Source organism: Vicia villosa, linkage group LG2 (assembly GCF_029867415.1).
Source record: "Vicia villosa cultivar HV-30 ecotype Madison, WI linkage group LG2, Vvil1.0, whole genome shotgun sequence".
NCBI lineage: Eukaryota > Viridiplantae > Streptophyta > Magnoliopsida > Fabales > Fabaceae > Vicia > Vicia villosa.
In genome coordinates, this window is record NC_081181.1 from 50,676,046 (window position 1) to 50,703,757 (window position 27,712).

Sequence of the window (27,712 nt, forward strand, 5' to 3'; positions counted from 1 at the left end):
AATTGAAGTCTAAATGGCCAGGTTCATTTTTATTCAAAGAAGTCTCACGGTAAGGAGAAGTGGGAATTCAAGAGCCTGGATCTTTAACTACTTCAAAGTGAATTGACAAAGGCTCAAATCATATGTAGGAGGAGAGATTCTGTCGGAAAGGGTCTTTCTAGTATTAACAAAGCTTTAACTCGCCAATAATCAAGCAAGTGACGTTAAGAAATGTGCTTTATTTTAAGTTACTAATTTATTTTTAGTTTGTTTTTATGATCCATGAGGAGTAGGAAAGTAAAGTTCAACGCAAAATCAACAAGATGTTGAGGTTGACTTTAGTATAGGAATGCAGCGTGCAAAAAAGACAACATGCAATAAACTGCCTTGTTGATAAAGAATGGGAGTCGATATTGCAAGATTTTGGCCGCCCTGGAGCAGCATGGTACCAAAAGTCAGACAAAACCCCACCCGACTAACAATTGAAAATCTAAAACCTTAACTAAAGGCGTGGACATATTTTTGTTTGTCTACCTTAGAGAGTGCTAGAAATTCTTTAAAGTTCATCATGCGGAGAGTGTCTGGGTTGTTAGAAATCATAAGAGGTCTTCAACTACAAGTAGGGTGTGAAAATCTAGTTTTAATAAAGAGAGCATGGTTATACAAAAGGCCAGACAAAAGTGACTAGTTAAAGAGGATTCCTATTATAATTTTTCCACAAAGCTTAGAAATAGAGGTTTAGCCGAAATAGCTTATTGATGTTTACTTCAGTTATTGGTTGGGTGGAAAAGGTGGATAATATGAAGAAGGAGGTTAAGAGTCACTTTGAAGCGAGATTCCAATAGTCAATTTTTAGAAGGCCTTCCTTGTCTGGTCTTCCTTTCCAAATGTTAGAAGAGGTTGATAGGGTTTTGTTTGAGGGGTCGTTTCTTTTAGAGGATATGAGGCAGTTGTGTTGGAGAGTTCTAGGGATAAAATTTCAGGGCCAGATGACGTTAAATTGGATTTTTTTAAAGCTTGTTGGGACGTTGTGAAGGTTGATCTGTTGAGAATGCTAGATGAGCCTTATCGATCTTTTAGTGTTCATAAAGCAATTACTGTGTCTTTTATTGCCTTGATCCATAAAGTTGATAATCATCTACCTCTTGATGAGTTTATGCCTATTTGCTTAGTGGGAAATGCGTATAAGATTTTTGCTAAGCTTCTTGTGGATAGATTGACATTAGATTCATAAGCTTATTTCTAAGTGTCAAACAACTTTTATTGCGAATAGGCAATTGTTGAATGGTGTCCTGGTTTTGAAATGAAGTGGCAGATTTTTCTAAGAGGGCTAAAAGAAAGTGTATGTTGGTAAATGTGGACTTTTAAAAAACTTATGATTGCATCTCTTGGGATTTTCTTAGTAGTATGTTGAGAATAACGAGATTTGGTGAAAAGTGGTGTGGGTGGATGAAAGTGTTGGTGTTTAATAGCTCGATGTCCGTTCTTGTGAATGAAAGTCCCATGATGGATTTCATTGTTACTAGAGGTTTAAGTCAAGGAAATCTTCTTTCTCCCATTCTTTTCTTTTGGCGGTGGAAGGTTTTGCTGGTTTATTGTTCCAAGCGGTATCTTTAGGGGAATTTAAGGCTTTTCACTTGAATGATTCTAAACATGTTGAAATGTTACAATTCACGGATGATACTATCCTAATCGGAGAGGGTTCTTGGAAGAATTTATGGCATATCAAAGCTTTGCTTAGAGGCTTTGAGTTGGTGTCGGGTCTTCATACAAATTTATCCAGCAGTAAATTATTTGGTTGGAACATTCTATCATGCCTTAATCATTTTTGGTTTTTAGCCATGTTGCATATAATTAAACCAGACAAAGTAGAAAAAAAAATCAAACACATATAAGAGGCATTCAAAATCAAACCAAACAAAGAAGACAGACAAAATACAGAAGTGCACTTCTGTATTCCTGGAAAATCAAATTTTGATACAATACGAAAGTGCACTTCTGTAGTTTCCTACAACTAAAAAAAAATACAATGGGAAAAACGTTATGAAACAAAAATGGGAAAAACGTTATGAAACATTGTGAGTAAACTACCTAAAACTGAGTGTAACTATCTATATATGGATTTATATTACAGAAATTAATTCCTATTTCACAATGCATGTAGAGAAAATCAAATGTATTAACAATTGGATTGGAAAACTTACCAAATGTATAGTTGATGTTGAAACATTTGGATTAATTGAATGTTGAGAAGTAATTGGCAAACCTTAAAGAAGAGACTTAAGAAGAATTTTGGTGTGTTTTATTAAAAATGAGAATGGGAGAATGTTTGAGGCGTATTAGATTAATAATTTGTTCGAAGATATACTTTCAAATCTTTTCCGTATATGCATTTTCATTTTAGTTTATAACAAAAATGATGGTGTAACTATTTATAAAGAAGGATAAATTACAATTTTGGTCTCCCTATTTTGGTGTTTTCACGATTTTAATTCTCCTATTTTATTTTTAAACACTTTTGGTCCCTCATCTCCATTTTGGCACAAAAAACACATATGTGTCACTTTTTAAACTACGTGGCTCATCTTCAAGTGAGGATGGGAAACCCAAAAAACATATTTTAAAATGTGACACATAAGGGTTTTTTATAGGGTGAATTCTTATTTACCCACCTCAAAAAGGTGGGTAAGGTTACCTTTAGTGTAAAATGCATTGAAAACATCAAACAATTGTTCTATATGATAAATAATTAAATACATAAAAATTAAATGGCGTCATCTGATTGGTGGAATGTACACTACCCATCTTTTTGTGATGGGTAGAGAAGTTGTCCCCTTTTTATAGTCATAGTGGGAATGAGGGGCCAAAAACATTTAAAAACAAAATAGAAAGACTAAAATCGTAAAAACACAACAATAAAAGGACAATAACGGTAATTTAATCTTTATAAAGAATGTGGTGTGTCTGAAAATACATTTTCTAATTCTAAAAATATTTTGGTTTTTCAATTTCTTTAATTTTTTTTTTCTGAAAAAATAAGACTCCATTATTATTTTTTGTCTGAAAAGAAAAGTCCATTATTTTTACTAGTCTTCTCTAACATCGCGAATTGGTACTTTCCCGCAACACAAAAAAAAAAAAAAAACAACGAGAGTGAACGCTGCAAGGGAATAACGACAAGGTCAAGCAAGAGGTATGATTATTCATCTCCGATTCACTTTCTATGATTCTCTGATCTAAGTTTAATTTCTTCATTAGGCTTTTTTCTATTTCACTTTTGGAGTTAGAGTTAATTTTGGAGGTGCAAATCTGAGAACTTAGTATGCGTCTCTCTGATCTTTCGCTTACGAATAGCTTTTTTGTATAATCGATTTTGACCACACACGAAGAAGAACTTGCTTCCGTTGGAATCGATTTGAAGATGAACAATCAGTTGTAGCGGAGATCCAAACACAGTTCTGATTGTTCTGAATTGCGTTAACCTAGCAGAATTCGACTTCTTCCATACCGATTAAAATCCGTTTTGTGATTTTTCATTTCTTCTTCGCCATTCCTCATCCTTCTACTGCGGTTCTTTGTCAAAAAAATCTCCACTGAGCGGGATGAAACTCTGCTGCGGGAGCTACTTGCGCAATTACGCCGCTATTGGTGGTGATTAACTACCTAGGTTTCAACTTGTTATATTTCTTAAACAGTTTATAAATCGGTAGTGCTATTCTTGTTTTTCTTCTTCTTTCATATGTATAATAGTGCTAGCTGTGCAGACCTATTAGACTAGATATAGATATGATTTGGAGTTTCATGAGATAGATTTTTCTTTCATTTGTATAATTGTGTTAGTTGTGTGCACCGACACCTCTGAAAAAAGTGTGTTCGTGATAGTGTCTGAAATTGACACCGATACTTGTGATTACGTTTAATTTAATTTTTTTAGTTATTACATGTATTGACGTGTCAGTGTCGACGATGTGATTAGAAATTATATGAGAGAGAGAGAGAGAGTTGGGTAGCACATATTGAAGAAAAGATGATTGAATCTCACTTAGGTGGTTTGGGCATGTATGGAGTAGACTTGTAGATTATGCGGTAAGAGAATAGTAGATCAGATGGAGGATGGCCTAATTACTAAAGGCAATAGAAGACCAAGAAAAATTATAGAAGAAACTATCATGAAAAACTAAGAGGTCAATGATTTGGATGAAGATATATTCTATGATAGAGTATTATGGTGTTACTTGATTCATGTAGCGGGCTCCGCCTAGTGAGATAAGACTTGGATGTTGTTGTGTGTACAATCTGTTGGTTGGGGGAATGGTAGTGTTCTGTTTGAGTTATTATTTTGGTTTCAGTCTCAACTGTATGAGTTGAGTAGAATGGTGATTATTATATTTAGAGAAACATGGTTTGTATTTTTAGTCCTAATTAGCTACAAAAGAAGCCATTTGTAGGAAACGTTTCTGACAATTCTTATATCTTTCTTTTGAGCTTTCTGTTTTTGTTATTTCATTGGTTAGTTGCACTTTTGATCCCTCTATTTTCTTTTATATACAATTTTCGCCCCCCCTTTTTCTAAATCAACTAGTTTGGCCCCTCCATTTTAAGATAACACAACATTTTTCTCACCTGTGCAATTAAGATAGAATTTTGGTGATGTGGCAACTGAGGTGCTTATGTGGTGTGTCTAAGATGGATAGGTGGATATATTTCATATCGATGTCATCTTCTCCTGAATTTAACTAACTAAAACCATTTAAATTAAATTTATTTTAGCTATTTAAAAAAAAATTAAAATGGTTTTTTTTTTTGGTTAGTTTAATTTATGAGAAGCTGACATAGATATCCATCCATATATCTTATTCATATACCACATAAGCATCTCACTTTCCACAACGTCAAAATTCTTCCCAAATTTTACAGGTGAGCAAAATGCCACATTTAAAAAAAGTTAGGGACCAAAATTATGGACGAGGCAGAATATGAGGAACAAAAGTGTAATTAAGCTTATTAATTTTTTGTTTTAAACTCTATTATTGCCTATCGCTTAATGCATATAATGCCACCTTATTATTTTTCAATGTCTTGCAATTTTTCTTAAAGAACTTGGATGATTCATTTCCAGTTACAATCAAGCGAGTCCTTTACATTCATTTATATGCAATTGGGTTTTAATCTATCTTTTATCTGTATTTATGCATTGCAGTTATAGTCGCCGGTTTGCTAATACAAGTTAATCTTATATCTTCATGGTGTGTGGATAAATTGAAGGCTCAATATGGGAGTTTTTGACGAGTTACCTTTGCCCCCTGAAAAAGCGGTAAGTTATGTTAGATTAGTAATTTTGTTTTTTGAGGATAGATTAGTAAACTTGTTGGATGTAGGGTTCTTTACAATTGTTTCATGCTCTTTTTATTGTCTTTTGGGCTTTACTTCTGTAGTGGTGCTCATAAAAGGTTGAAATATGTGTACAACTCGTGGGAAAATTTTACATGAGTGTTAACTACTAACCTAGCCTAAACATAATTTGGTAGTTATCGGGTCAGTGCTGACACAGCTGAAGCTCTATAACCAAACAAGTGAAACAAAACAAGAAAATAGGGAATGGACCCAAGAGGCAAGAGATATGGTATCAAGTTGAATATTTTAGAGTGAATGACTTTCATTGCATAGCAAAATTATACAAACTTATATACAAAAGAAATTCTGTCAAAATAATTAAAGAATAGAAAACTAGAAAAACTATAGCAACAATAATAATTAGAGAGAATGATCCTATTTGTGATTACAAGTTTATATTAATTGTGTGTCGTATTTTAAGCATCCTATAGATTTTTTTTTTTGGATGAGGTATAGATGATTAATTGTTATTTTTACTCAAGATATTTTACCACACATTTAAAGATCAAAAGTTAATATCTTTAACCCAATTTCTGAGAGGCTAGAGATGGATGCATCACATGCATTTTGAAAGTGTAATCATTACATTGGAAGTAGTCTAATTGTGCAGTTGTGCGGGTATTAATTGTGTGTCTTATTTAAGCATTCCATGGATTGCTTCTTATAAAGCACATATGATTTTTTGTGTCATTTATAAAAATTGCTTTATAAGACATGGATGCTTTATAAAAATTGCTTGATCCAGGTTCAAAAGGTTAATCAGGATACATAACTTGCAAATTGAGAGTGGAATCATTATGTTGACAGTGGTTTGGTTATATATATATATATATATATATATATATATATATATATATATATATATATATATATATATATATATATATATATATATATATATATATATATATATATATATATATATATATATATATATATATATATATATATATATATATATATATATATATATATATCTGTACATGTGCTAATTGTGTTTCTTATTTTAAGCATTCTAGGTATGATTCTTTTTTGGTAAGGCATATATGTTTCTTATTGTGTTTCTTATATATTTTTTTGCTCTGGAACTTCCACTATAACTGCATTTCTACGTGTTGCACTGACTACTCATTCATGACAATTTGAGTCTTTATTCTCCATTTGAATGCAGTATCTGAGAGAAGAAATATCTAGGATAGATGAGACTTGGACTGCTGCTCGATTTGATTCTTTACCTCATGTTGTTCATATTTTGACCTCAAAAGACCGGGAAGCTGCTGCCCAATTTTTGAAGGAGCAGAGTGATGTTATTGAGGAGGTTGTTGATGAAGTTGTACAATCTTATCATAGTGGCTTCAACAGAGCTATCCAAAACTATTCCCAGGTTGCTTAAAATTTCATTTTATGCGATTAGTTAATCAGTATGCATTGGACCAGGGGCAATTGGGTCATTTTCTATTGTAAATTTGTAACACGGGGTCTTTGATTTCGTGTTCACGTGTGTGTGTATATATATATATATATATATATATATATATATATATATATATATATATATATATATATATATATATATATATATATATATATATATATATATATATATATCGTTACATTTTAGATTTTTTTTTTCTCTCCTTTGCATTATTGTGCTGTCAAGATTAGATCTTTGTCATAGAAGCTGCCTACTTTGTGCCATATTTTAACACTTTTTCAGCATCTCTTTTTTTCTTCGATTATATTGTTATAATAAAAGGAAAAAAAAAGTTCTTTTCTTGTTCATAATAGTAAATACTAGGCTAGCATATAGGAAACACCGGGCCTTGGTTCTGTTTCAGGCATTTGTGGTTATACTCATGCAATCTTGGTGTCCTTGCCTTTTATAAAATTAAAGTTGTGATGGATATTTTATGTCGATATTTAATTTAACAGAATCTAATTAAACTATAACCAAAGCTGTTTTTGGTTTCTGTTATCTGTTATAACTTTAGTTGGTTCAAATTACAATGATAAGCTGGATTTCAGAAGCCACTTCCACCTTTCATCTTGTTTAATTCTTGGGCGTTGCTGAACTAGAACTGTCCCTACTTTATAAGTTGCAGTTTTCTAAATATCTTGTTTAATTATCTCCAGATCTTGAGGCTTTTTAGTGAATCCACTGAAAGTATAGGCGTCTTAAAGGTAGATTTAGCAGAGGCCAAGAAGCATCTTAGTGCCCGCAACAAGCAGTTGCATCAATTATGGTATCGATCAGTCACATTGCGACACATAATCTCCTTATTGGATCAAATCGAAGACATTGCTAAGGTCTGTTTTTTTAGTTTAGACATTGCTTTATCTAATTGTATGCGACTTCAGTCAGTTGATTGGAGTAAAGGAGTCTCTCAACCAGCATTTAAAATCATGCTAGTTGGTCTGGCTTTATATGCCCCTAAGTTGGATTTTGTTTAGGCTACTTAGGCATTTTGTATTCTAGATTAAACAGTTATATGGATTTACACGATTGCATTTGCAGTTTCATCATGCTGAATGTTCCTTCAATTACAAAAGCAGATGTAGTCATGTAGACTTTGCCATCTATGTGATTTTTGTGGTTTTCTACTGTCACAGAATCACTTGATCTTAAGTCTTAATTTGTTCTGTCAAAGAACAAAAGTTGTTTGCTATAAACATGACAACTTGTGTAAAAGCACATTGGGATTGGAGTGTAGGTAAAATAAAAGCCAATTGTTATCTGCTTCTGAATCCAAGTATAATTTGAAATTCTAATTTTAAGACTGGTGAATGATGACTTGAATACTCGAGCACTGTAATAAGACCCTACAATACGGGTAAAAAATACTTTTGAGAACATATTATCTGCATAAATGCATACATTTGTGTGTACCGTTGTTTATGTTGGAACATTTTTTCTGATGATCATCAATTTAGCACATGCTTTCTTTTAAATTACTCTGTTTAAAACTATTACTATTTTATAGAGGGTTTTGATTCTGATCATCTAAGTTACAGGTTCCAGCTCGTATTGAGAAACTCATTGCAGAGAAGCAATATTATGCTGCAGTTCAATTGCATGTGCAATCCATCATGATGCTCGAGCGAGGTCTCCAAACTGTAGGTTTTCAACTTACTATATATATATATATATATATATATATATATATATATATATATATATATATATATATATATATATATATATATATATATATATATATATATATATATATATATATATATATATATATATATATATACACACACACACAATGTGTGTGTGTGTAATACATATACATATATATGTATATGTATATGTATTACACACACACACATTGTGTGTGTGTGTAATATATATATATATATATATATATATATATATATATATATATATATATATATATATATATATATATATATATATATATATATTCAGCGTGTTTTGCATGGAGGTTTTTTTTGGTTATATTTTGTATTTTTGTGTTTACTCTTTGGTATGCACAGTTTTTTTTTTTACAAAGAAAATGGGAATGTGCATGTAAGGGGTGGATAAGAATGCTGTATCTTGAATCCAAAGAAAAGAGTCCAAAAGGCTAATACTCACAAGTGTAGAACAAAACTTTTGCATCTGTCTGCATATTAGAAATGTATTTTCGCTTAAAATTACCATGAATTTGAGAGGGATGAAACGCTATGAGAGTCAGTAATCTTAACCATACTCTAGCATATGGAAGTGGAAATAGACTGTTATAATATTTCCGCTTGTTTAGTTTGTATTTAACTTGTATAGTATGTGACTAATCTACATCCCGTCTCTAGGTTATTATTGCTTGAAAACAGACTCTCTCTCTCCATCATTTTTCATATTTTTCCATTTATTTAATCATCTCTATGAACATTTCTGTGTTTGGTTTTTTGTATGTTATAATTATGTTTGATGTGTGGCCCAGGTTGGGGCACTTCAAGATGTTCGTTCTGAGTTAACGAAGTTGCGTGGAGTCCTCTTTTATAAGATTTTGGAGGATTTACATGCACATTTATACAACAAAGGTGAATATAGGTATTTGTTTTTACATTCCTATCTCTTACTTAGAGCATCATACTGTAATATATTGGGGTATGTTCTGTTTTTGCAAAGGCATTTAGAGTATATGCTTCTGATATGCAATTTTAACTGTGGCTTATCTGTGCTTCATATATTTCCCTTGACATCCTATTCTCATGCAAACTTTGAAGCTCTGCTTTGCTTTTTTGTTAATTTATCTTCTATTCTGTTTGCATTTGTTTCTACGTGATTTAATATCACGCCACTTAAATGTACAGCAAACTTTTGATCTGTCTGCCAGTTTCATGAAGTTGCGAAGTTTATTTATTTTGTGAACTGATGAATATGTATTTGTGCTGTCATGTGTGCAGCATTGCAGGCTCAACGATGCTGGAGAATGATGACGATGTTCTCACCACCACTTATGTTGCACTTACTGCACATAGTTGTCAATCTCGGTCTCGAAGAACAAAGTCACCGAAAGGTGACAATCAAACTAGCCTCCAGATTGATGGGTAATACTGGTCAAATGAACTTTTGACTGTTTCTGCTATTTTCCTCCTAGTTCTAAACTGCATAAATCATTTCTTATCTCCTATTGAAGTTTCATACAGTTATACTGTTACACATTGTTTCATTGATGGCTGAGGGAGGATTATTTTCATAGAAGATAACTAGATATTCTTAATTAGCAAATTCCTCTCATTGTTTTCTTTGTAAAGAATGGACCATGGACTATGTTGTTGATAGTGTGATGATGAGAATATTTGATAGTATGATTTTATCAATTGTTATTTTCCATGGTAGCTTTGATAATGTTTTTTTCCTAGATCGTTGCTTTCTTAGGTTGGTGTGATCTAGCTTTCCATTTTCCTAATGTGTATTTTGGGTTGTGCCTCTTCACTGGTATTGATTAATCTAAGAATATAACAGATTTAAAAAAGCAATCTCCAATTTTTTCCAGCAGTCATATTAGTGTGTCGTTTGATCCACCCCTATGTGTGATAAAGCTTGATTGTTTCTGTACACATTTGCGTGTAGTTTGGATTGTGCTTGCGGAATATAGTATATTAAATACCATCAAATGTGTGTTTCAGTTCTTTTGATGGCCATGATGAGGAAGGCACTCTGGATTCAAGTGAAGAAGCCACTTTAGATGGGAATATGGCAAACACGAGAGTCAATGGCAGTGATGTCACAAAGGATGCAAGTGGTGCTCTTCGTCAAATGCCAACATGGCTTTCGAATTCGACACCTGATGAATTTCTTGTATGAGCCACTTAGTTGTATAGTTTGTCTTAAATTTATATTCATAATCCTTCTCATACTTTTGTCGACTTTCAGTCTTCCAACTGAAGTTCCGAGTTTCTTGTGCAGGAAATAATTAGAAAGAGTGATGCTCCACTTCATGTGAAGTATCTTCAGACCATGGTTGAGTGTCTTTGTATGCTCGGAAAAGTGTCGGCTGCTGGTGCTATGATTTGGTCAGTTATCTTAAAAATATTTTATTCTTTTTGATAAAACTCTATGCTTCTTTATCTCTTTGAAGGTTTTGATATTCTTTTTCTCATTAAGCTTTTTTCTCTTTACACTAATTTTCACACCAGGGTTGCTAGCTTGATCTTGACTCTTGATAATAAATTGAGAATTTTTTCTAATTATGATGTTGATAATTTTGTTTAAAATGAATACAGTTTAAAATTATACTAATTGGGATCAATTTGACACACAAGAAATGATTTTAAAGTATTTAGATGAAAAATTGAATGAAAATATTGGCAATTGAAGCTCAAAAAATGAAATTATGGGATAAAATAGTGTAAAATTTCGGTGATTAAAATTGAATATATATTTTAAATGATCAAATAATTTATTATGGACAGTTTTATAAAAACAAATGGTAAGTTTTGACCAGAAACATTGCTTCAGCATGTAATGGTACTCCAGCTTGGAATACTCCAATAGTAAACTGACCAGAATTTCAGTCTGCCGCTTGAAAATCTGCCCATGAACCTCCTGTTGGAGGTGGCCTTATTTTTCTGCAGTGCAGTGAACTCTGAATGCCTGGAAGCAAGTGAATCCTCCTGAACAAGAAAACCATGTTGTAGTGACAACTAGAACTAACTATTAGTGATATATTCTAAATATTGTTGTGATTATCATGTTGCCGAAATGAATCATGATATTTGAGATCATGTGATATTTTTTTCTTCTATAATTTCTTTCTCGTTATTATCATTTGTGTTTTCTAGGCGTGGTTGTTGTGTAGGTCTTGCCACATTTCATTATTATCGATTTTTTATATATTTGACTGTGATGATAATTTATAAGTTATATTGGCTTTATTGTTTACCAGCCAAAGATTACGGCCAACAATTCATGAAACCATTACTTCCAAGATTAAAGCCCATGCAGACCTTTTGAATTCATCAAGGTCAAGCATTGGTCTGGGTTCCCGAACTGGAACAGGTGATCTACACTTCATTAAAGGTCAACTGGAAAGCTACCAGTTGCCAAAACAGAAACGTAAGAATGGAATATCTATTGCTGGGACTCTGTTGGCTGTGAGCCCTGTTTCCCCTCTCATGGCTCCTGGTGGGAAAGCACAAGTTGCTGCAAAGGAGCTTCTTGATTCAATTTTGGATGCTGTTGTTCGAATATTTGGTGAGTCACAATAATTTTATTACGCATTCTTCTTTCTAGGTTAATGGGACGCTTAACGTTACAGTGAAGAGAATCTTCATATAAATAAATGGTCGCACAAAAGTAAGATTGGATTATGAATAAAAGCGTTAGGGAGAAAGTTGGGTAAGCACCTATTGTAGACAAGACAGTTGAGTTAGAGTCTTGCGTTGGTGGTTTGACAATGTGTGATAGAGAAGAGACGTAGTATTAGAGATATAGGGTTACATCTTCAGTATTTGCACTGCCTTTAGTGTGGGCTGCTTTCCCAATCGTACTTGGGCTTCAAGCCCATTAGTTTCTGTTGTAACATAATTGCTACAAGTTAAAACTAACTCTATTCCTGTGGATCAGTGCACAAGTTAAAACTAACAGATTCTAGAACAATCTACAATCCTCAACTGACACTAATCATGTGCTCAGGTGCACCAGATAGGCCTAATTGAAAACCAGCTGATATGGACAGCTGGCAGCGCAAGAACTTAATCAGTTACTATTTGATATACTCTTTTTTTGTGCTTTCTATTTGATATACTCTAATACACCTCAATCAGATTAACCCTCTCTTTCCCTCATGCACGTTCTATATTTGAACGCATAAAAGCAAGGGTGAGGAGGCTGATACTAATAAACCAGATAGAGGACAGTCAAATAATTGAAGGTAAAGAGAGACTGTTGTGCAAAATGGGGTGCAGGTTTACACAGTCAAAAACAAGTTATAGAGTGGTAAATAGAGAATGTTCTCATGAGGATTGGCTTAGCAATTTCTATAAATGCTACAATCAATCATTTTAGTTAGCGAGAAGAAACAAGTAACAAATATATGTAACAAAGAAAAATAAGATTTAACAAGTTTAAGTAAAAAAGTTGAGTTCTCATTTGAGAAGAGGTTGAACTATGCTTCCTTTAAAACTTCTTAGTTATTTAGTGATGCTTATTGGTGCTGCAATACTAAAGTGCAAAAACAACCCATTGTGCTTTTCAGCAACATTAGTAAATAGACTGGTATTAACATTCTGTTATTCGTATAATCCATTTACTATTGCTAAAATAAGTTCATTCACTTTATGGTTCTAAATCTTAAGTCTGAGCATTTAAGTTTGTTCAATGTGTCAATTAACTAAACTATCATTTTAGCAGCTTGAGTTCCATCCATTAAATATAAACGGTTTCACTACTTCATGAATTGGGAATTGGGATATATTCTAAGTTTATCAAACTCAATAAATAAATAGCAATAAACATGCAAGTACTAAAAATGCATAAACACCACTAGACAATCACATTCACATCGGCACATAACTAGGTCATATTAAAACTCCACATAATCCGACACATGATTTAGCTCATAGCGAGCAGGATATGATACACAAGCAATGAACTTAGGTACACACGCACTACAATAATGAGTGAAAGATAAACAACCTAAGTGAAAATAACCAATAGAAAAAGTGATCTCTCAACCACACGTGTTTCAAGGCGATGCAACACTTTGCTTAGTCTTCATTGGGATAGAAATGAAAAAATCTAACAAATGAGAGCACGTAGTGTGCTTGACCCGAACTAGCCTTAAGACCACTATTACTTCTTCAAACTAAGACTAATCACCCAATTATCACCCAACAATTCAAGCTAGGGAGACTAGATAACTCTCACTTCTAACTTCTAAGTTCTAAGTTATGTTATAAGAGGCCAAGGAAAATTGTAGACCAAACCTTACCAGAGATTTGATTTAAACTGTGTATCATCAGGCATGGTTCATTATAAGATAATATTGCGTTGTTTAATCCATGTAGTCAACCCCACCTAGTGACAAGATGTTTTTTTTTGTTGTTGTTGTTGTCTGCTTTCGATGTTGGTCATTCTTCTTCCTAGTAAATTTGTCATCTTATGTGTCACTATAGAGAACCATGTTGTTGTTGGGGAGCTGTTGGAAGCAAAAGCCAGTCAGCATGTTGACATGAACACACCAAAATCAGTTCCAGTAGATGTGAGTTATCCTGATTCAGAAACATCTCAAGTCACAGGAGGTTACAGCATAGGTTTCTCCTTGACAGTGTTACAGGTAATCTATATCCAAGGGTCATTCCGTTGCAAGATATTTAATAATAGAATTTGAGGGCATATCTTTGGTCTAAGATACGAACCTAATGTTGACATGCATAAAGTTTTCGTTATTGAATAATAAATCGACGTTGTATTGTAGTACACTTATATTTTCTCTATTCTTCAAATAAATCAAATGCTGTCAATTGCCAACTTTTCTCAAATAAATTTGTTAATAGAATTTAAAGACATACCTGTACTTATTTTAATATGTTAAGACATGGTAAGTGTATCGGTCTAGGATACACACCCTGTGTTGATGTGCATGAATTTTTGGTTATTGGATATAGATAGAAGTACACTTATATTTTCTCTCTACTTTAAATAAATCAAATACGGTCAATCTTTCAGTTATGTTTTATTTGATTATATTAAAGGATGATTTTGTTATTGACTGGAATGTAATGTTTGTAGCATCCTGTATTGTCGTGTTTCACTTGCCCATTTTTGATACGCAGTTTATTTTAAGTTAATGGCAAAGGAATCTAGTTTATATGAAACTGATTGGGCCTGGTTTATATTGTTTAATCTGTGTAAACATGGAGAAACTGTGTTATGGAGGAAAGTTATCCTAAATTATGTACTCAGAATGTGCATGTTGGTTGTAATCCCTTTTGTTTTTTCTTTCAGCTTATAATTTCTTTTCACCCTTTATTTTTATAGAGTGAATGCCAACAACTTATATGTGAAATTCTGCGGGCTACTCCAGAAGCTGCATCAGCAGATGCTGCTGTGCAAACTGCTAGACTTGCAAACAAAACCCCTTCGAAAGAGAAAAGGCAAGTGAGTTGTATTTGTTTTGCTCTTTAATACAACATTCTAAGTTGCATGGATATGGGTGCGGGATACGTAACTTTAAGAAAAAACAAAGGTACAAGTACATTAAAAATGTATAATGAAATGTCTTTCGTAACTATAATATTTAAAAAACAAAAATACATGAAAGCGTCTTTCATAATTTACTCTATGACAAATCAAAACAGAATTTAATATTAAAAATTAGGGTAAAAAGATGATATTTACATGATAGATACAGATAAAAAGATGAGTCAGGTTCACAACTGTCGGGAGAAAATAATTTAGAAATTTTATTTTTCTATGCCAATACAATATTTATCTCTTAAGTCAAAATTGCATCATTTAATTGATGATAAATGTTTCTTATTGATTGCAGGGATGGATCAGAAAATGGTCTCACCTTTGCATTTCGCTTTACTGATGCTACAATATCTCTTCCTAATCAAGGTATGATAAACTTTATTAAGGCATGGGTCAGAAAATGGTCTCACCTTTGCATTTCTGCTTATACATTTTAAAATCATGTTGCTGTTGGAATACATGGGACGCTGTTAAGATATGCTTATGAAATTTTGATGAACCTTGCATAACTCGTGAAAATTGCGCTCATAAGAATTTCTAATAAAGGAGTAAAGGTAAACTTACATGCGTTTGAATTTCAACCAATAGGAGAGCGTGTAATGGGAAGAGCGTTTAAATTTCAACCAATATCAAGCTTCTAATTTCTTTTCCCAATTACAACATTTATTGCTGGTTGTGTTAATATTCAGGAGTTGATATTGTTCGCCAAGGATGGAATAGGAAGGGTCCCAATGTGCTGCAGGAAGGTTATGGTTCTGCGGCGGTTTTACCTGAGGAGGGCATATATTTAGCAGCATCAATATATCGACCTGTGCTACAGGTGTTGCTTCTCGGACTACTATATACCTCCTGTAAAGTTTTGATCATGTTCATTGTGTTTTGTTCCTGAGCTGATTCTTTGTGCAGTTCACAGATAAAGTTGCTTCAATGCTACCAACAAAGTATTCTCAACTTAGGTAAACATTGCACAGTTTTTCTTTGTTCAATATTTTTTAAAATGATTCTTTGATTTCTTACATGTAAAATAACACTCTACATTATTGTTCACTTTTTTTGTTATGGAAAAAATATGAATAAAAACGTGGCTTTCAGTATTTAGTGCTGAGTTAGCACATATGATCCTTTTACTTAAACTTACATATTGATATCAGGACACATTGTCATTCTGCATTGAATATTAAGTGCTAATATGTTAAGTATTTACTACTAAATATGCTTGAAAAACCAGATTCTAGGAGTAGAATGGATAGAGTATTTGTTGAGGTAAAGTGTTGGAAGAAACTTATTTTTTTAGAATAGCTTTTAATGATGAAGTGTGTAGGTAGATGTGGGGCAGAGATGTTAATGTTAATCAAACTGTCAATTTATTACATGGTCTGGTTCCCAGCTAATTGGTTTAATTGGCTACTCTATTTTTCTGAACATTACTTTTTTGCAAGTGACGTAGAACAAGAACCGAGAATGTGTTAAAATGTAACAAGTTGTTTTTCTTGTCACCGTCAGAGTAAGACAAATTATTCAAGTATGTTGATTATTGAACTCAGCATAAATAGGACTATTAGGTTAGGTTCTATTGATTATATACTGAATGCATTGTTAGTTGTGTTTGTTCAATCTCATTTCTTACTCTAAACATTATAATTCCAACAAAAATCTTTAGAGGGACTAGGACATGAAATGTCCTTTAAATCTCAAATGTAATTTCCATCCTATTGATTGTGTTTGTGAAGCTTTAGAGGGACTAGGGCATGAAATGTCCTCTAAATCTCAAACGTAATTTCCATCCTATTGTTTGTGTTTGTGAAGTGAACGAAAGGGGATGGGTTATTCATTTTTTATTCCCCTTTTACTTAGTTTAAAAAATATTTTATTTTTATACAATCTAGAAAATAAATACTGTTTAAAATTGTAACTATCGGATGCTAGATTTGCATTTTGTGAAACACATGAAATGCAAAAATAATAATATTAACAAAAGTACAAGTCACAAGATAAAAGTGCAAAAAGTCAAGAACTTGTATGTTAATAAAATCCCAATATCGATGTAAAGTAAAATACAAAATAAGTTAAAAACTTTACTAGTTTGGTAGTCTGTTTTTCTGTAATCTCATAATTTCAATAACAAAATAAAAATGAAAAAGAAGCGGGCTCAATCCCCAATCTCCAATTTAATAGCATTAATCCTATACCCAGTGATCAGCCACTGACAAGGATAAAATTATGCATCTTTCAGCTCTGTAGTTGCTTGCCAGCACTGGCCAAAGAAAGTCATCGGTCCCAGCTGTACAACAAGCACAACTTTCTTGTGCTACATGACACTCCATTTCATTTTACTTTGATGAAACAGTAGTTTTAAATTATAAAAGTATGTCCAGATGTGATTATATCCCAAATAGTGGTAAGTAATGAAATTGAATGGAATAGATATCCTTAGATTTCATTCAACCCATCCTTATTTTAAAAACCAAAAAAATGGAACATAACTAATATCCAATCCTTTCGACTCTTGTCCATCCCATAGCATTAATTGAAACATACTCTTTAGATCGGAGGCTGTGAATAATGTGACATGGGACTTATCTAATGTGTGTAAAATACAAGCACTTACGTCTATGCTATATATAGTAAGGAATACAAGGAAACATAATGAAAATGTAAGCTATAAGTTAGATTGCTCGTCACTCTTGTCAGCAAGTTTCTGTTCAATTTTATATGGTTTTGACTAATCATAATTGTATAATATATATTTTTGATACATTCTCTTATTGATTCCTAAAAGATAGCAGAACTTCTTCTCACGCTCAATTTCTGTGGCTTTTCTAACTCATTAATATTAGTTTATGGTGTTGTCAACTTTGTTATTTGCAGCAATGACGGGTTGCTAGCTTTTGTGGAGAATTTTGTAAAGGATCACTTTTTACCAACTATGTTTGTGGACTACCGAAAAGGCGTACAACAAGCCATATCAAGCAAGTCTCTTAAACTGCTATGGCTATTTCTTTTATTATCTCTTATTTTAAAATCCCTGCTTGGCGCTCAGTCTGATCTTTTGGTGAACCTTAATTTGTTTTGAAACATCTGAGTAACGAATTTTGAAGTTAGCTTTGTCTGAAATGTTCGATGCAAAGTCCCATTCTTTATCGTCGGTTTTACTGACAAGTTCTTGAGTGATAATTACCGCTCACCCCAAAAAACAATGGTCTGAGTAAATTTGATTTCCATGAAAATTTATTTATCATAGTTTAGAGTAGTTTGTACTATGGTAACTTTGAAGTTGTACTGGGCTACTGGCCGTAGTTCTGGGAGTCAGTAACCCAAGACTCATTCCCTCACTAAGGTATCTTTTCCTTACAGTTTGATTCAAAAGCCATAGAAAACAGAGTATGCATTTCTGTGTTTTTGGAGTGTTTCAATTGTTGGAGTTGTTCATAGTGTTCATATTCTTGAAAGTGTACCTGCTCATACATGTTTAGTACGCATTGGAATTTTAAATAAAGGATCTATTTGTAAATTTCTTTACAAAATAGGAATGGATAAACCTGTTGCAGCGTAAGTAATCAAGTGTTCTTAGATCCCTTCTTTTGCAAAATAAAATGAAAGAAATTGCACCAATTGTGCATGACATTTACAGAACATTTCAATCTGCAATGTATAAGCTAAAGAAGTTGCACCAATATGACGCTAAAGCATAGCTTATTAGGCTTATGCGCATATAATGCACGGGAAAAATATTATAATTTTGATTCAATAATTATCCTATTGTATTGAAAATGGAAGTGAATGTTGTTGTTCTCTTCATACAAATTTGTAGGTCCAGCTGCATTTCGTCCAAGAGCACATGTGGTCACTACTTATACCCCGTCAATTGAGAAGGGTCGACCTGTATTACAAGGATTGTTGGCTATTGATTACTTGACTAAGGAGGTAAATTTTAGCTTCAATAATAATCCCAATACAATACATAAGGTTCTATTTTATTTTTTACTTTTCTATATTGAACACAAGATGATAAAGTACCTGGACTAGTAATTATTGGAGTTTAGACATTATTCCATTCACTATACTTGACATTTAGTTTTGTTTGATAGTTAAGAACATAGTTGTTTTCCCTGAGACTTTTGCAACAAATTTACTGCAGGTTCTTGGCTGGGCACAAGCAATGCCAAAATTCGCTAATGATCTTGTGAAGTATGTGCAAACTTTTCTGGAGAGGACATATGAAAGATGCCGGACTTCGTACATGGAGGTAGTTTTTTTTTTTTTTGGATAGATAAGTTCCAATAAATAAAAACAGGAAATATAGACTGCCAAATCCATAAGGTGCCTGAAAAAGTCATTTATTTGAAACCTATGTTGTTAAAAGCGGCTGGAGCGGCCGCTATCGCGGCGCGACGCGGAAAATCCGGTGAGGCCGCTTTCGGTGGTACCGGTATAGCGCGAAAGGGTGAAGCGGCCCAAAGCGGCTTGAGCGGCCGCGAAATTGGGTCCTGGAGCGGTTCGGAGCGGCCGCTTTTCCATTTTCGTGGTTACAGGTGGTGAGAGAGCAGAGAGAGAAGAGAGCATAGCCGTAAAACAGATCGAGAGAGATAAGAGAGAAGAAAAATCTTCGATTCTGATCTTGTGATACTGAAAAAGCTTTCCAACGAACAGTGAAACAGATAGCAGTCATGGCAATGGCAAGGAGAGAGAACGTGTTTTCTTTTTCTTTACTTGCAGGCGGCGCTTTTGCCACTGTAGGTTTCTCACTCATGCTTATAAATTATGGTTTAACTGAGAATGATGGGCCCAAGTTTTCTTTTTACTCTTTTTTTATGGTTTTTGGGCCATAAGTCCAAAAGTAGTTGCTTCATTTTCTAAACACCATCATCACTATTATTTGAACCCCTTGTTTTTTATTTTTATTTTTTTAATTTTGTATATAAAATATATATTAATTAAAAAATAAAAAAATAAAAAAAGTCAAATAGCGCCGCACCGCTCCCCGCTTCCGCGCCGCTCCCATTTTTTGGGTTGACCGCGCCGCGCCGCTTTCCGAGATTAACAACATAGTTTGAAACAACCCCTGGTTAAGCACCATCACTACTATGCATGGACGCAATATGAGTATCGGATACAATACGGTGATACAACATTTAAAAAAAATAGGATATGATATCTTTAATATACATGTATATAAAAAGATGTATACAAAAAATAGAAATATATTATTTAAATTCAAAATTTCCAAGGTAAAAATGGGTAAAGACAGAGAAAATTGAATTGGTGAAGGATATTGTGCACAGGAAGGGTTCAATTTAATAGGTGGGTGAGAAATTACTAGAATATTTACTGAGTGGGTAAGTTTGAAGGATTCTATCAATTAGAGAGTTTGGGCATGATACATGTATCTGAGATGAATGGGTTATGCCAGAACTGTTGTGGTGGTTATTGAGACTCAATTAAGAAAGATCGAGCCATATATGCATCTCAACAGGGGACATGTAAATTCATGATGAAGCATAGGTGTATCGCAGTCATGTTGCTTCCATACCGGTGGCCATTTATGCAAATCGGTGCATCATAGACCATAAAGAAAAACATAATGCACAAGAATTAGATTTTTACTGCTTCTTCAGTCCTTTTATTTATTAATTCAATCAAGTTTCCGCAAAAAGTATATAGACCACATGTGCTATTGCTGCTTATGGACCTGTTGTTTACTCCATGGGCCGTTTAGATGGGTAAGGATCCTCTCCATTTCCTAAAAGAAATTGAAAACTCCATTACTATAGTTTGATGTGTATAAAGTCAAATAAATATTAATTATGTGTCGCATGTCTTAAATATGCGCGTTTTTTACACACAACTTTAGTAATGGAGAAAATGGAGAGACCAAGAAATGGAGAGGATCTTAACTCCGTTTAGATGCGTTGGTGGTTGACCTTTTGCTTCCTTGAATAGTATCCTTCCAGTGTTACTGTTTTTTGATATTTTTGTTAATTATATTTCAGGCTGTTCTTGAAAAGCAGAGTTACATGCTTATTGGGAGGCATGATATTGAGAAATTGATGAGACTTGACCCCTCAAGTGCATATTTACCAAATCTGCAAGATCCTTTTAATTTAGAAAGCAATTCCTATGACGCTGAAACAGTTGAGGCTGAACTAGAACTAAGCGAATTATTGCTAAACTTGCGTCCTATTAAACAGGTTTTCATATCTCTTTATGCCTATGAGTTACTATGCTTCATTATTGATATACTTTTCTTATTTTTGAGGATTAAATAGTGTACTGACCTATAATATTTAAGTTTTCGATTTTATGCATTTTTGCTAAAATCCCCGTCTCTCACTTATTTATTATGCTTCTCCTGTGACTTAATTGTACTCTTTTCTTTTCAGGAAAACCTAATCCACGATGAAAATAAACTTATTTTGTTGGCATCCCTTAGTGACTCATTGGAGTATGTTGCAGACTCTATTGAAAGGTGTGTTTCCTTTATGCCCATGCTTTGCAGTCTAGTTATGTTGCATTACATCCGTACTGTATATAAAGCAAGTAAAAACGTGAGACTGCCAGAATTGCAATTCAGATTGTAGAGTTCATGACTCTTTTAAGTGGCAGATCATGGAACAACTGCATCCCCATTCCCCTGAAAGAAACTTGTTTTGATGGGATCTCGTAAGATCAGTAGACTGTGTGCAAGACTGCCAATCGTTCACAAACCATGATTTTTGGGTATTGAGAATCTGATGGTGTGAGGGAAAAAAAGTGTGAATCTATTTGCACGAGATTCCCTTGGGTGAAACTTGTTTTGTGCTCGTCTTCTTAGGTCTATGTTTCCCTTGGGTAAGATTGGTCCATGCATTTCTGCTTGCTGCGAGTCTAAAACCCATGTCAGTGGCCTCTGTGCCGACTGGTTTAGTTTGACAGTGACTGAGTTGTTTGTGAGGGTTGGGTGATAGACTTGGATTAGAGCTAGGACGCTGAGCTGTTTCTTTTATTTGGTTACCCTGCTTTGAATTTATTGGGACCTTTTAAGGTTTTATCACACCCTTATGATGTGAGCTCTGATACCAAATTGACATTGAGATCAAGATTGATTTGAATTGCTTAATAGATTAACCCTTTATAGATTACCAAAGTAAGTATCTATCTATCTATCTATCTAAATAGATTACTATAGGGTTACAAACAACATCCCTTGATTATAGCTATAAGAACAAAATCCCGTATCTATCTAATTATGATTATAATCGGGAAGATATATAAATCAGGGAAGAGAACTCCACATTATTAAAATTATTACGTTAATTTGTTTTATTTAATGTTTGTGTGTGTGTATTATGCGTGTATTCTTCAGTACAGTTTATATTATAGGCAAAATCTCGTGTTACAATCTCCCTCAGATTTTACATGTGTATTTCCCTTATTGGGTGGCAGAATCAATAACTTTAACAACAAACCTTGTATGGTTTTTGAGGGTTATAGCAGAGCAGAGTGCTTATGATGTAGGGCGAATATCCAAGAGTGCTCCTCTTTGTAGGGTACTCTCCTGATAAACCTCGAGTACTCTTATGACCCTATAAATGAGGTTATTGTATATCTTAAACTCATCTGAAAGTTTTTGGTGAAGGTCTTCTAGTTAAAGGTCTAGTGTCCGGAAAACAAATGCTCAATAAAATTTTATTGATATATTTATTTGAATAATATACTGGCTGATATGATGTTACAAAAATCACAATATCAACAAAGACATGAATTAGAATTGGTATTTGTTAAATATGTTTGAATCTCAACCCCAAAAGCTAGCTCAAGAGGTGAGGTTGCCCTCACATACTTATACACCCAACAGTCCGAAAACCTAAGCAATGTGGGACTTCAAACAAACTTTAACAAACACAAATACCAACTTCAACACCCACCCTCACGCCTAGCATGTGCCTGGGTCAATTGCCCACATTGCAGTCCTTAACCCGACTCTGATACCATTTGTTGGGGGGAGTTTTATAGTAGGGAGCATTGATACAAAGTTGATGATTATACACCTTTGTGAGAGACACCACTTGACCATCTAAAACCTTAAAGTGATTGAGTTCTCCCACTTATAATGTGGGACTCTAACTCACTTGAATTATTCTCAACACTCCCCCTCAACTTCAACAGTATTTATGGTGTAAGTCAAGTAAAATGAGTAGTGTTCTGTTACAATGTGAAAATGAAGGAAACTATTATATGAGCTAGAAAAATGGCTGGAGCAAGGCTCTTACAATCTGCGATGGTAGTATATTTGAAAGAAACAAAAAAGAAAGTTCTCCTTTCTGAGTTAGGACCAGCTCCTATTCCCAGCACCCCATAATTCTCATTTCACACGCCTGATGCCTTTCCTAATCCTCATGCCCCCCCACTAGATACCTCTTTCCCACACACACACACCGTGATTACCTCATCCGCTATCTCTTTCCTTCCCTCCTGGCCCCACTTGCTTCCTTCTCCTGCCTTGCACTTGAGGCTTATTACTCCCTTTTCCTCATTCTCCATCTCCCTTTCCTTTCTTCCCTCTCCTTTTATACACCTTCATGATGAGCCTATCATAAGTTTAATTAAAGTGGAAACAAACTTTGATACATAAGGAAATATTGAAACCATCCCTAATAGATGATCGAAATTACCCCAAGATTTAATGAGATATTTTCATATCTTCTAACATGGTACTGACGTCTCAATGATGTTGGTGAGCAGTACAGTGTTGGGTTTGGGTTTTTGGTTCATAAAAAATTCTTGTGAAAATTGGCAGGCTTGGACAGACTACTCAAAGAGCATCAAATCATATTGGAGGAAAGCATCATACTCATTCAGACAGTGCACCTACAAGGAGTCTAGCATCATTTTCTCAAGATTATAGAAAATTAGCAATCGATTGCCTGAAGGTTTTACGCATAGAAATGCAGTTGGAGACAATATTTCACATGCAGGTTTGTCTAGTGTGGTATTATTTTTATCAGGTTGTCGAAGGAGTAAGAATCTGATAATTTAATTATCGCCAAACTTATCTGAGCAACTCTATTTTGTGCAGGAAATGACAAATACAGAATACATAGATGACCAAGATGCTGAAGAACCAGATGACTTCGTCATTTCTCTCACCGCACAGGTGTGTCTTTCATTCTTTGTATGTTATCTTTGTAAAGATTCCTAGTTGGAACCTTCGTAAAAGATTATACTCTGCACGTACGCAGAACTTGTGATATCCCTTTCTATATTAGAGAGCTTAGGACGGGTTATATTATTAATGGATGCTTAAAATATACACTTTGATTAGAGGCATAGATCACCTAATTTGGCTGCAAAAACTTCCATAATCCAACCTAGTTCATTAACTGGTGCTTTCAATTTCAGCCTCTATCCAGGTCCAATTTGTAGATTTGGGTTTCATAATCGGCAGTTTTACTTACATGACCAGCTTGTCTGAAAATCGACTTATAAGTAGTTTGCATGTGAATGAGGATCAGCTAACATCCTTTCCAAGACAGAACAATGACACAACACTAGACCGTTGGCATTGCAGGTGGTTGTTCATACTCTAGATGTCTAGCTGATTTTGTGAGATTGAGTTAGGACAAAACCATAGGTTGTATTAGAGCTTGGCTTTAGGTGTGTTCAGAACTCTGTTATTCCATCCACACAAGTCCCGCTTCAGATGTTCAGTTTTGAGCATGAAGCAAAGTGTCAAGAACTCCACATTGACTAAAAATTTGGTCTAATTAATGCACACATGACTGTGGCAGTCATCAACTTACAAGCTAAGTGTAAGTATTTGCATTCGCATAGAGACCTGTTGAGCCCCTCTTTCAATCTATGAATTGGTAACCAAATATTATACTACTTTTTGATTTAGAAGAAGCTAAATCTATTTGGATTATTGACTAATTTATATCGGTGTATGATGATCAAAAGATAATTAGATCAACATGATTTTTAAAATAACTTTCTGAATTTATTGACGATTTGATGTACTATTGATATTGATGTGGTGGTTGAAATAGCTTTTTTAAGATCCATATTTGGAATTAGATTGTGGTCGGGTGAAGCTATTATTAATTAAAACTTAAAAGGCAATACTATTTTGGGAGCATTTATAAGATCTTATTTGTATGTGTATTTAGAAGCTATTTTAGAATTTCCCTAGAATAGTACTTATAGCGCTTATGCACAGTTCCGTCATTTTTTTTATGGCAGACATAGCTTATTCTTAAATATGTACTATATGACCATTGTTTAATTATGCTATTTATTCGAATGCTCTCTTATAAATTTTGGATTATGGAGATAAAACTAGCCAAAGGAATCATGCTCAGGAGGATTTGATTGTACATGTGATAAAGACAATTGTATTTTTGGTGAATGAATTTATAAATGTATTATTGAAAAAGCTTTACAATATGCAGACTTTGCGAAATTGTCCTGTGAAGTTTTCATTATGAGATTCTATTGGATTAGACTTCTAATACTAAACTAAAAAGCACCATACACTCGTCAAGATAAGACCATAATACTAATATGAATGTTAAAGTCAAACTAAATTAAATTGTAAATTGTAATGGCATCTTAATAAACTTACCCGTCAAACGATTCCAAGTTATCTGATTTGATAAAAACAATGTAATGCTTCTATCAACCTCGATATTGAAAGTAAACAGCCAATGGCCAAAATGATGAATTTCAAAAAGGCGGACCTTCCTGTTTAGTGACTCAGATGTATGATAAGCTTATGTAAATCAGACTATTTATGTTTAGTATTTTAATGAAATCTCCAGATAACTCGAAGAGATGAGGAAATGGCCCCTTTTATTTCAAATGCAAAGCGGAATTACATATTTGGTGGAATTTGTGGGGTTGCAGCAATTGTGTCTGTGAAGGTGCAAATGTATACTCTTTACAGTTTTGTTTTTATAGAAAGACTTTTAATTGTTTATGTTTGAAGGTGTACTTTCCTTTTCTTCACTGCTAACGAGAAGGGGTCCTTTTGCTTACAGGCTTTGGCGGATATGAAGTCTATCAATCTTTTTGGTGTTCAGCAAATATGTCGAAACTCTATTGCATTGGAACAGGTAATTAATATTGTGTATGTGTGTAGGAGATGTATCGAGTGATAGGGCCATTTATATGTCCCACATCGAATGAGATATGACCTGGACATATGTTTATAAGTGGGACAACCCTCACTTAACAAGCCGGTTTTGTAAGTTTGAGTTAGATTCAACCTAAATTCTAAGATGGTATCAGAGCCTTTCCATAATCCACCTGACCACCCATTATTAAGTTTCCACTATCAGGCCACCCACCACTTATATCCATGAATCGAGTCCAATAGTGTTGGGTGTGAGAGTGTGTGCTAAGATTCCCACATCGAATGATATAATGTCATGAACATATGTTTATAAGTGGAGGAAATCCTTACCTTACTAGCTTACAAGTTGGTTTCGTAAGATTGAGTTATGTCCGACCCAAATTGTAATAGTATGTTTATTATTTGTTTTTTGTATTTTCATTGAAAAGCTAATCTAACTAGACACATCCCATGTGTGCGGATATTGCCTGTTGCATATAATTTTGAAAATTAGACAGTATTATGAATAAAGTGGAGAGTGCTTGCTAAAATTTTAGAGGCATAACAATTTTGGATTGTGTTACAGGCATTGGCTGCTATTCCATCCATAAACAGCGAAATAGTGCAACAAAGATTGGATCGAGTCCGCACCTACTATGAACTCTTAAACATGCCATTTGAGGTAAGTCAACTGACCTAACTACTGTGTTTTATGTAATGTTTCTCAAGTCATCTTATCTTGGTATTCCTATTCTTGTCACAGGCCTTGCTTGCCTTCATTACAGAACATGTACACTTGTTTACTGCTGCAGAGTGAGTTAATACATAAATTTTAGTTATTAATACCCTTTTATGGAATGATATTGACATTATATTCCCACAGGTACACCAACCTTCTGAATGTTCTCGTCCCTGGTAGGGAGATTCCTCCCGATGCACATGAACGAGTATCTGAAATATTATCCTTGTAGTGTGTTTCCATGTTAACATGCCAGAGTTTGTTTTGGACAATTGGGGTGCTCGCGATAATTAGATTTCTGATTCTTGTTTCTGAAAAGTGATGATGCAACAAGCCGGTGCAGATGCTCAATTTTACCACAACTTTCAACTGATTAGACTGCTACCAGTTGAAGTATGGCTAGATTCTGCCCATGATGACGGCAATAACATTCACACTCCCACCCCTCCATTTGTTTGTAAAGTAATTATAATGTGATGACAATTTTGGTTGTTGCTGTTTTTGTTTTGTGATCTGTGGTTTTGATCACTGGTGTGTTGAAAAAGTTCATTCAAGTATATATCATGAAAAATCTGAAAATCAACTGTATGTTTTTCGTGCTAGATATAATTTCCTTTCTACAAAAATGTGGCCCACTACTATCATTGAAAGTGAAATTTGGTGTGCACTCGTCATTGTTGATCTGATTTGGAAATTCTTTGCTAATTTTTTTTTTAAAATCTTAACTTTTTAATCTTCTTTCATCTCAGGCATTTATACCAATTAGTGTTTTCATATTACAATCATCATCTTAATCCCCAGT

The 27,712-nt window shown here is 33.9% G+C and overlaps 1 protein-coding gene across 1 annotated transcript; it reads left to right on the top strand.

Annotated features, from left to right (window-relative positions):
* Positions 1-3,012: 3,012 nt before the first annotated feature.
* On the top strand, positions 3,013-27,604 carry LOC131650529 (exocyst complex component SEC8-like). Its single transcript, XM_058920235.1, has 27 exons — positions 3,013-3,172; positions 5,180-5,293; positions 6,545-6,757; positions 7,507-7,680; positions 8,386-8,487; positions 9,321-9,430; positions 9,787-9,930; positions 10,513-10,684; positions 10,793-10,899; positions 11,772-12,079; positions 14,002-14,162; positions 14,867-14,982; positions 15,378-15,448; positions 15,772-15,902; positions 15,989-16,038; positions 17,951-18,051; positions 18,894-19,006; positions 19,221-19,328; positions 21,073-21,270; positions 21,463-21,548; positions 23,859-24,036; positions 24,138-24,215; positions 25,879-25,980; positions 26,098-26,172; positions 26,758-26,853; positions 26,935-26,984; positions 27,055-27,604. The coding sequence occupies exons 2-27, from the start codon at positions 5,252-5,254 to the stop codon at positions 27,140-27,142; spliced, it is 3,174 nt and encodes a 1,057-aa protein (XP_058776218.1). The 5' UTR covers positions 3,013-3,172; positions 5,180-5,251; the 3' UTR covers positions 27,143-27,604.
* Positions 27,605-27,712: the final 108 nt, after the last annotated feature.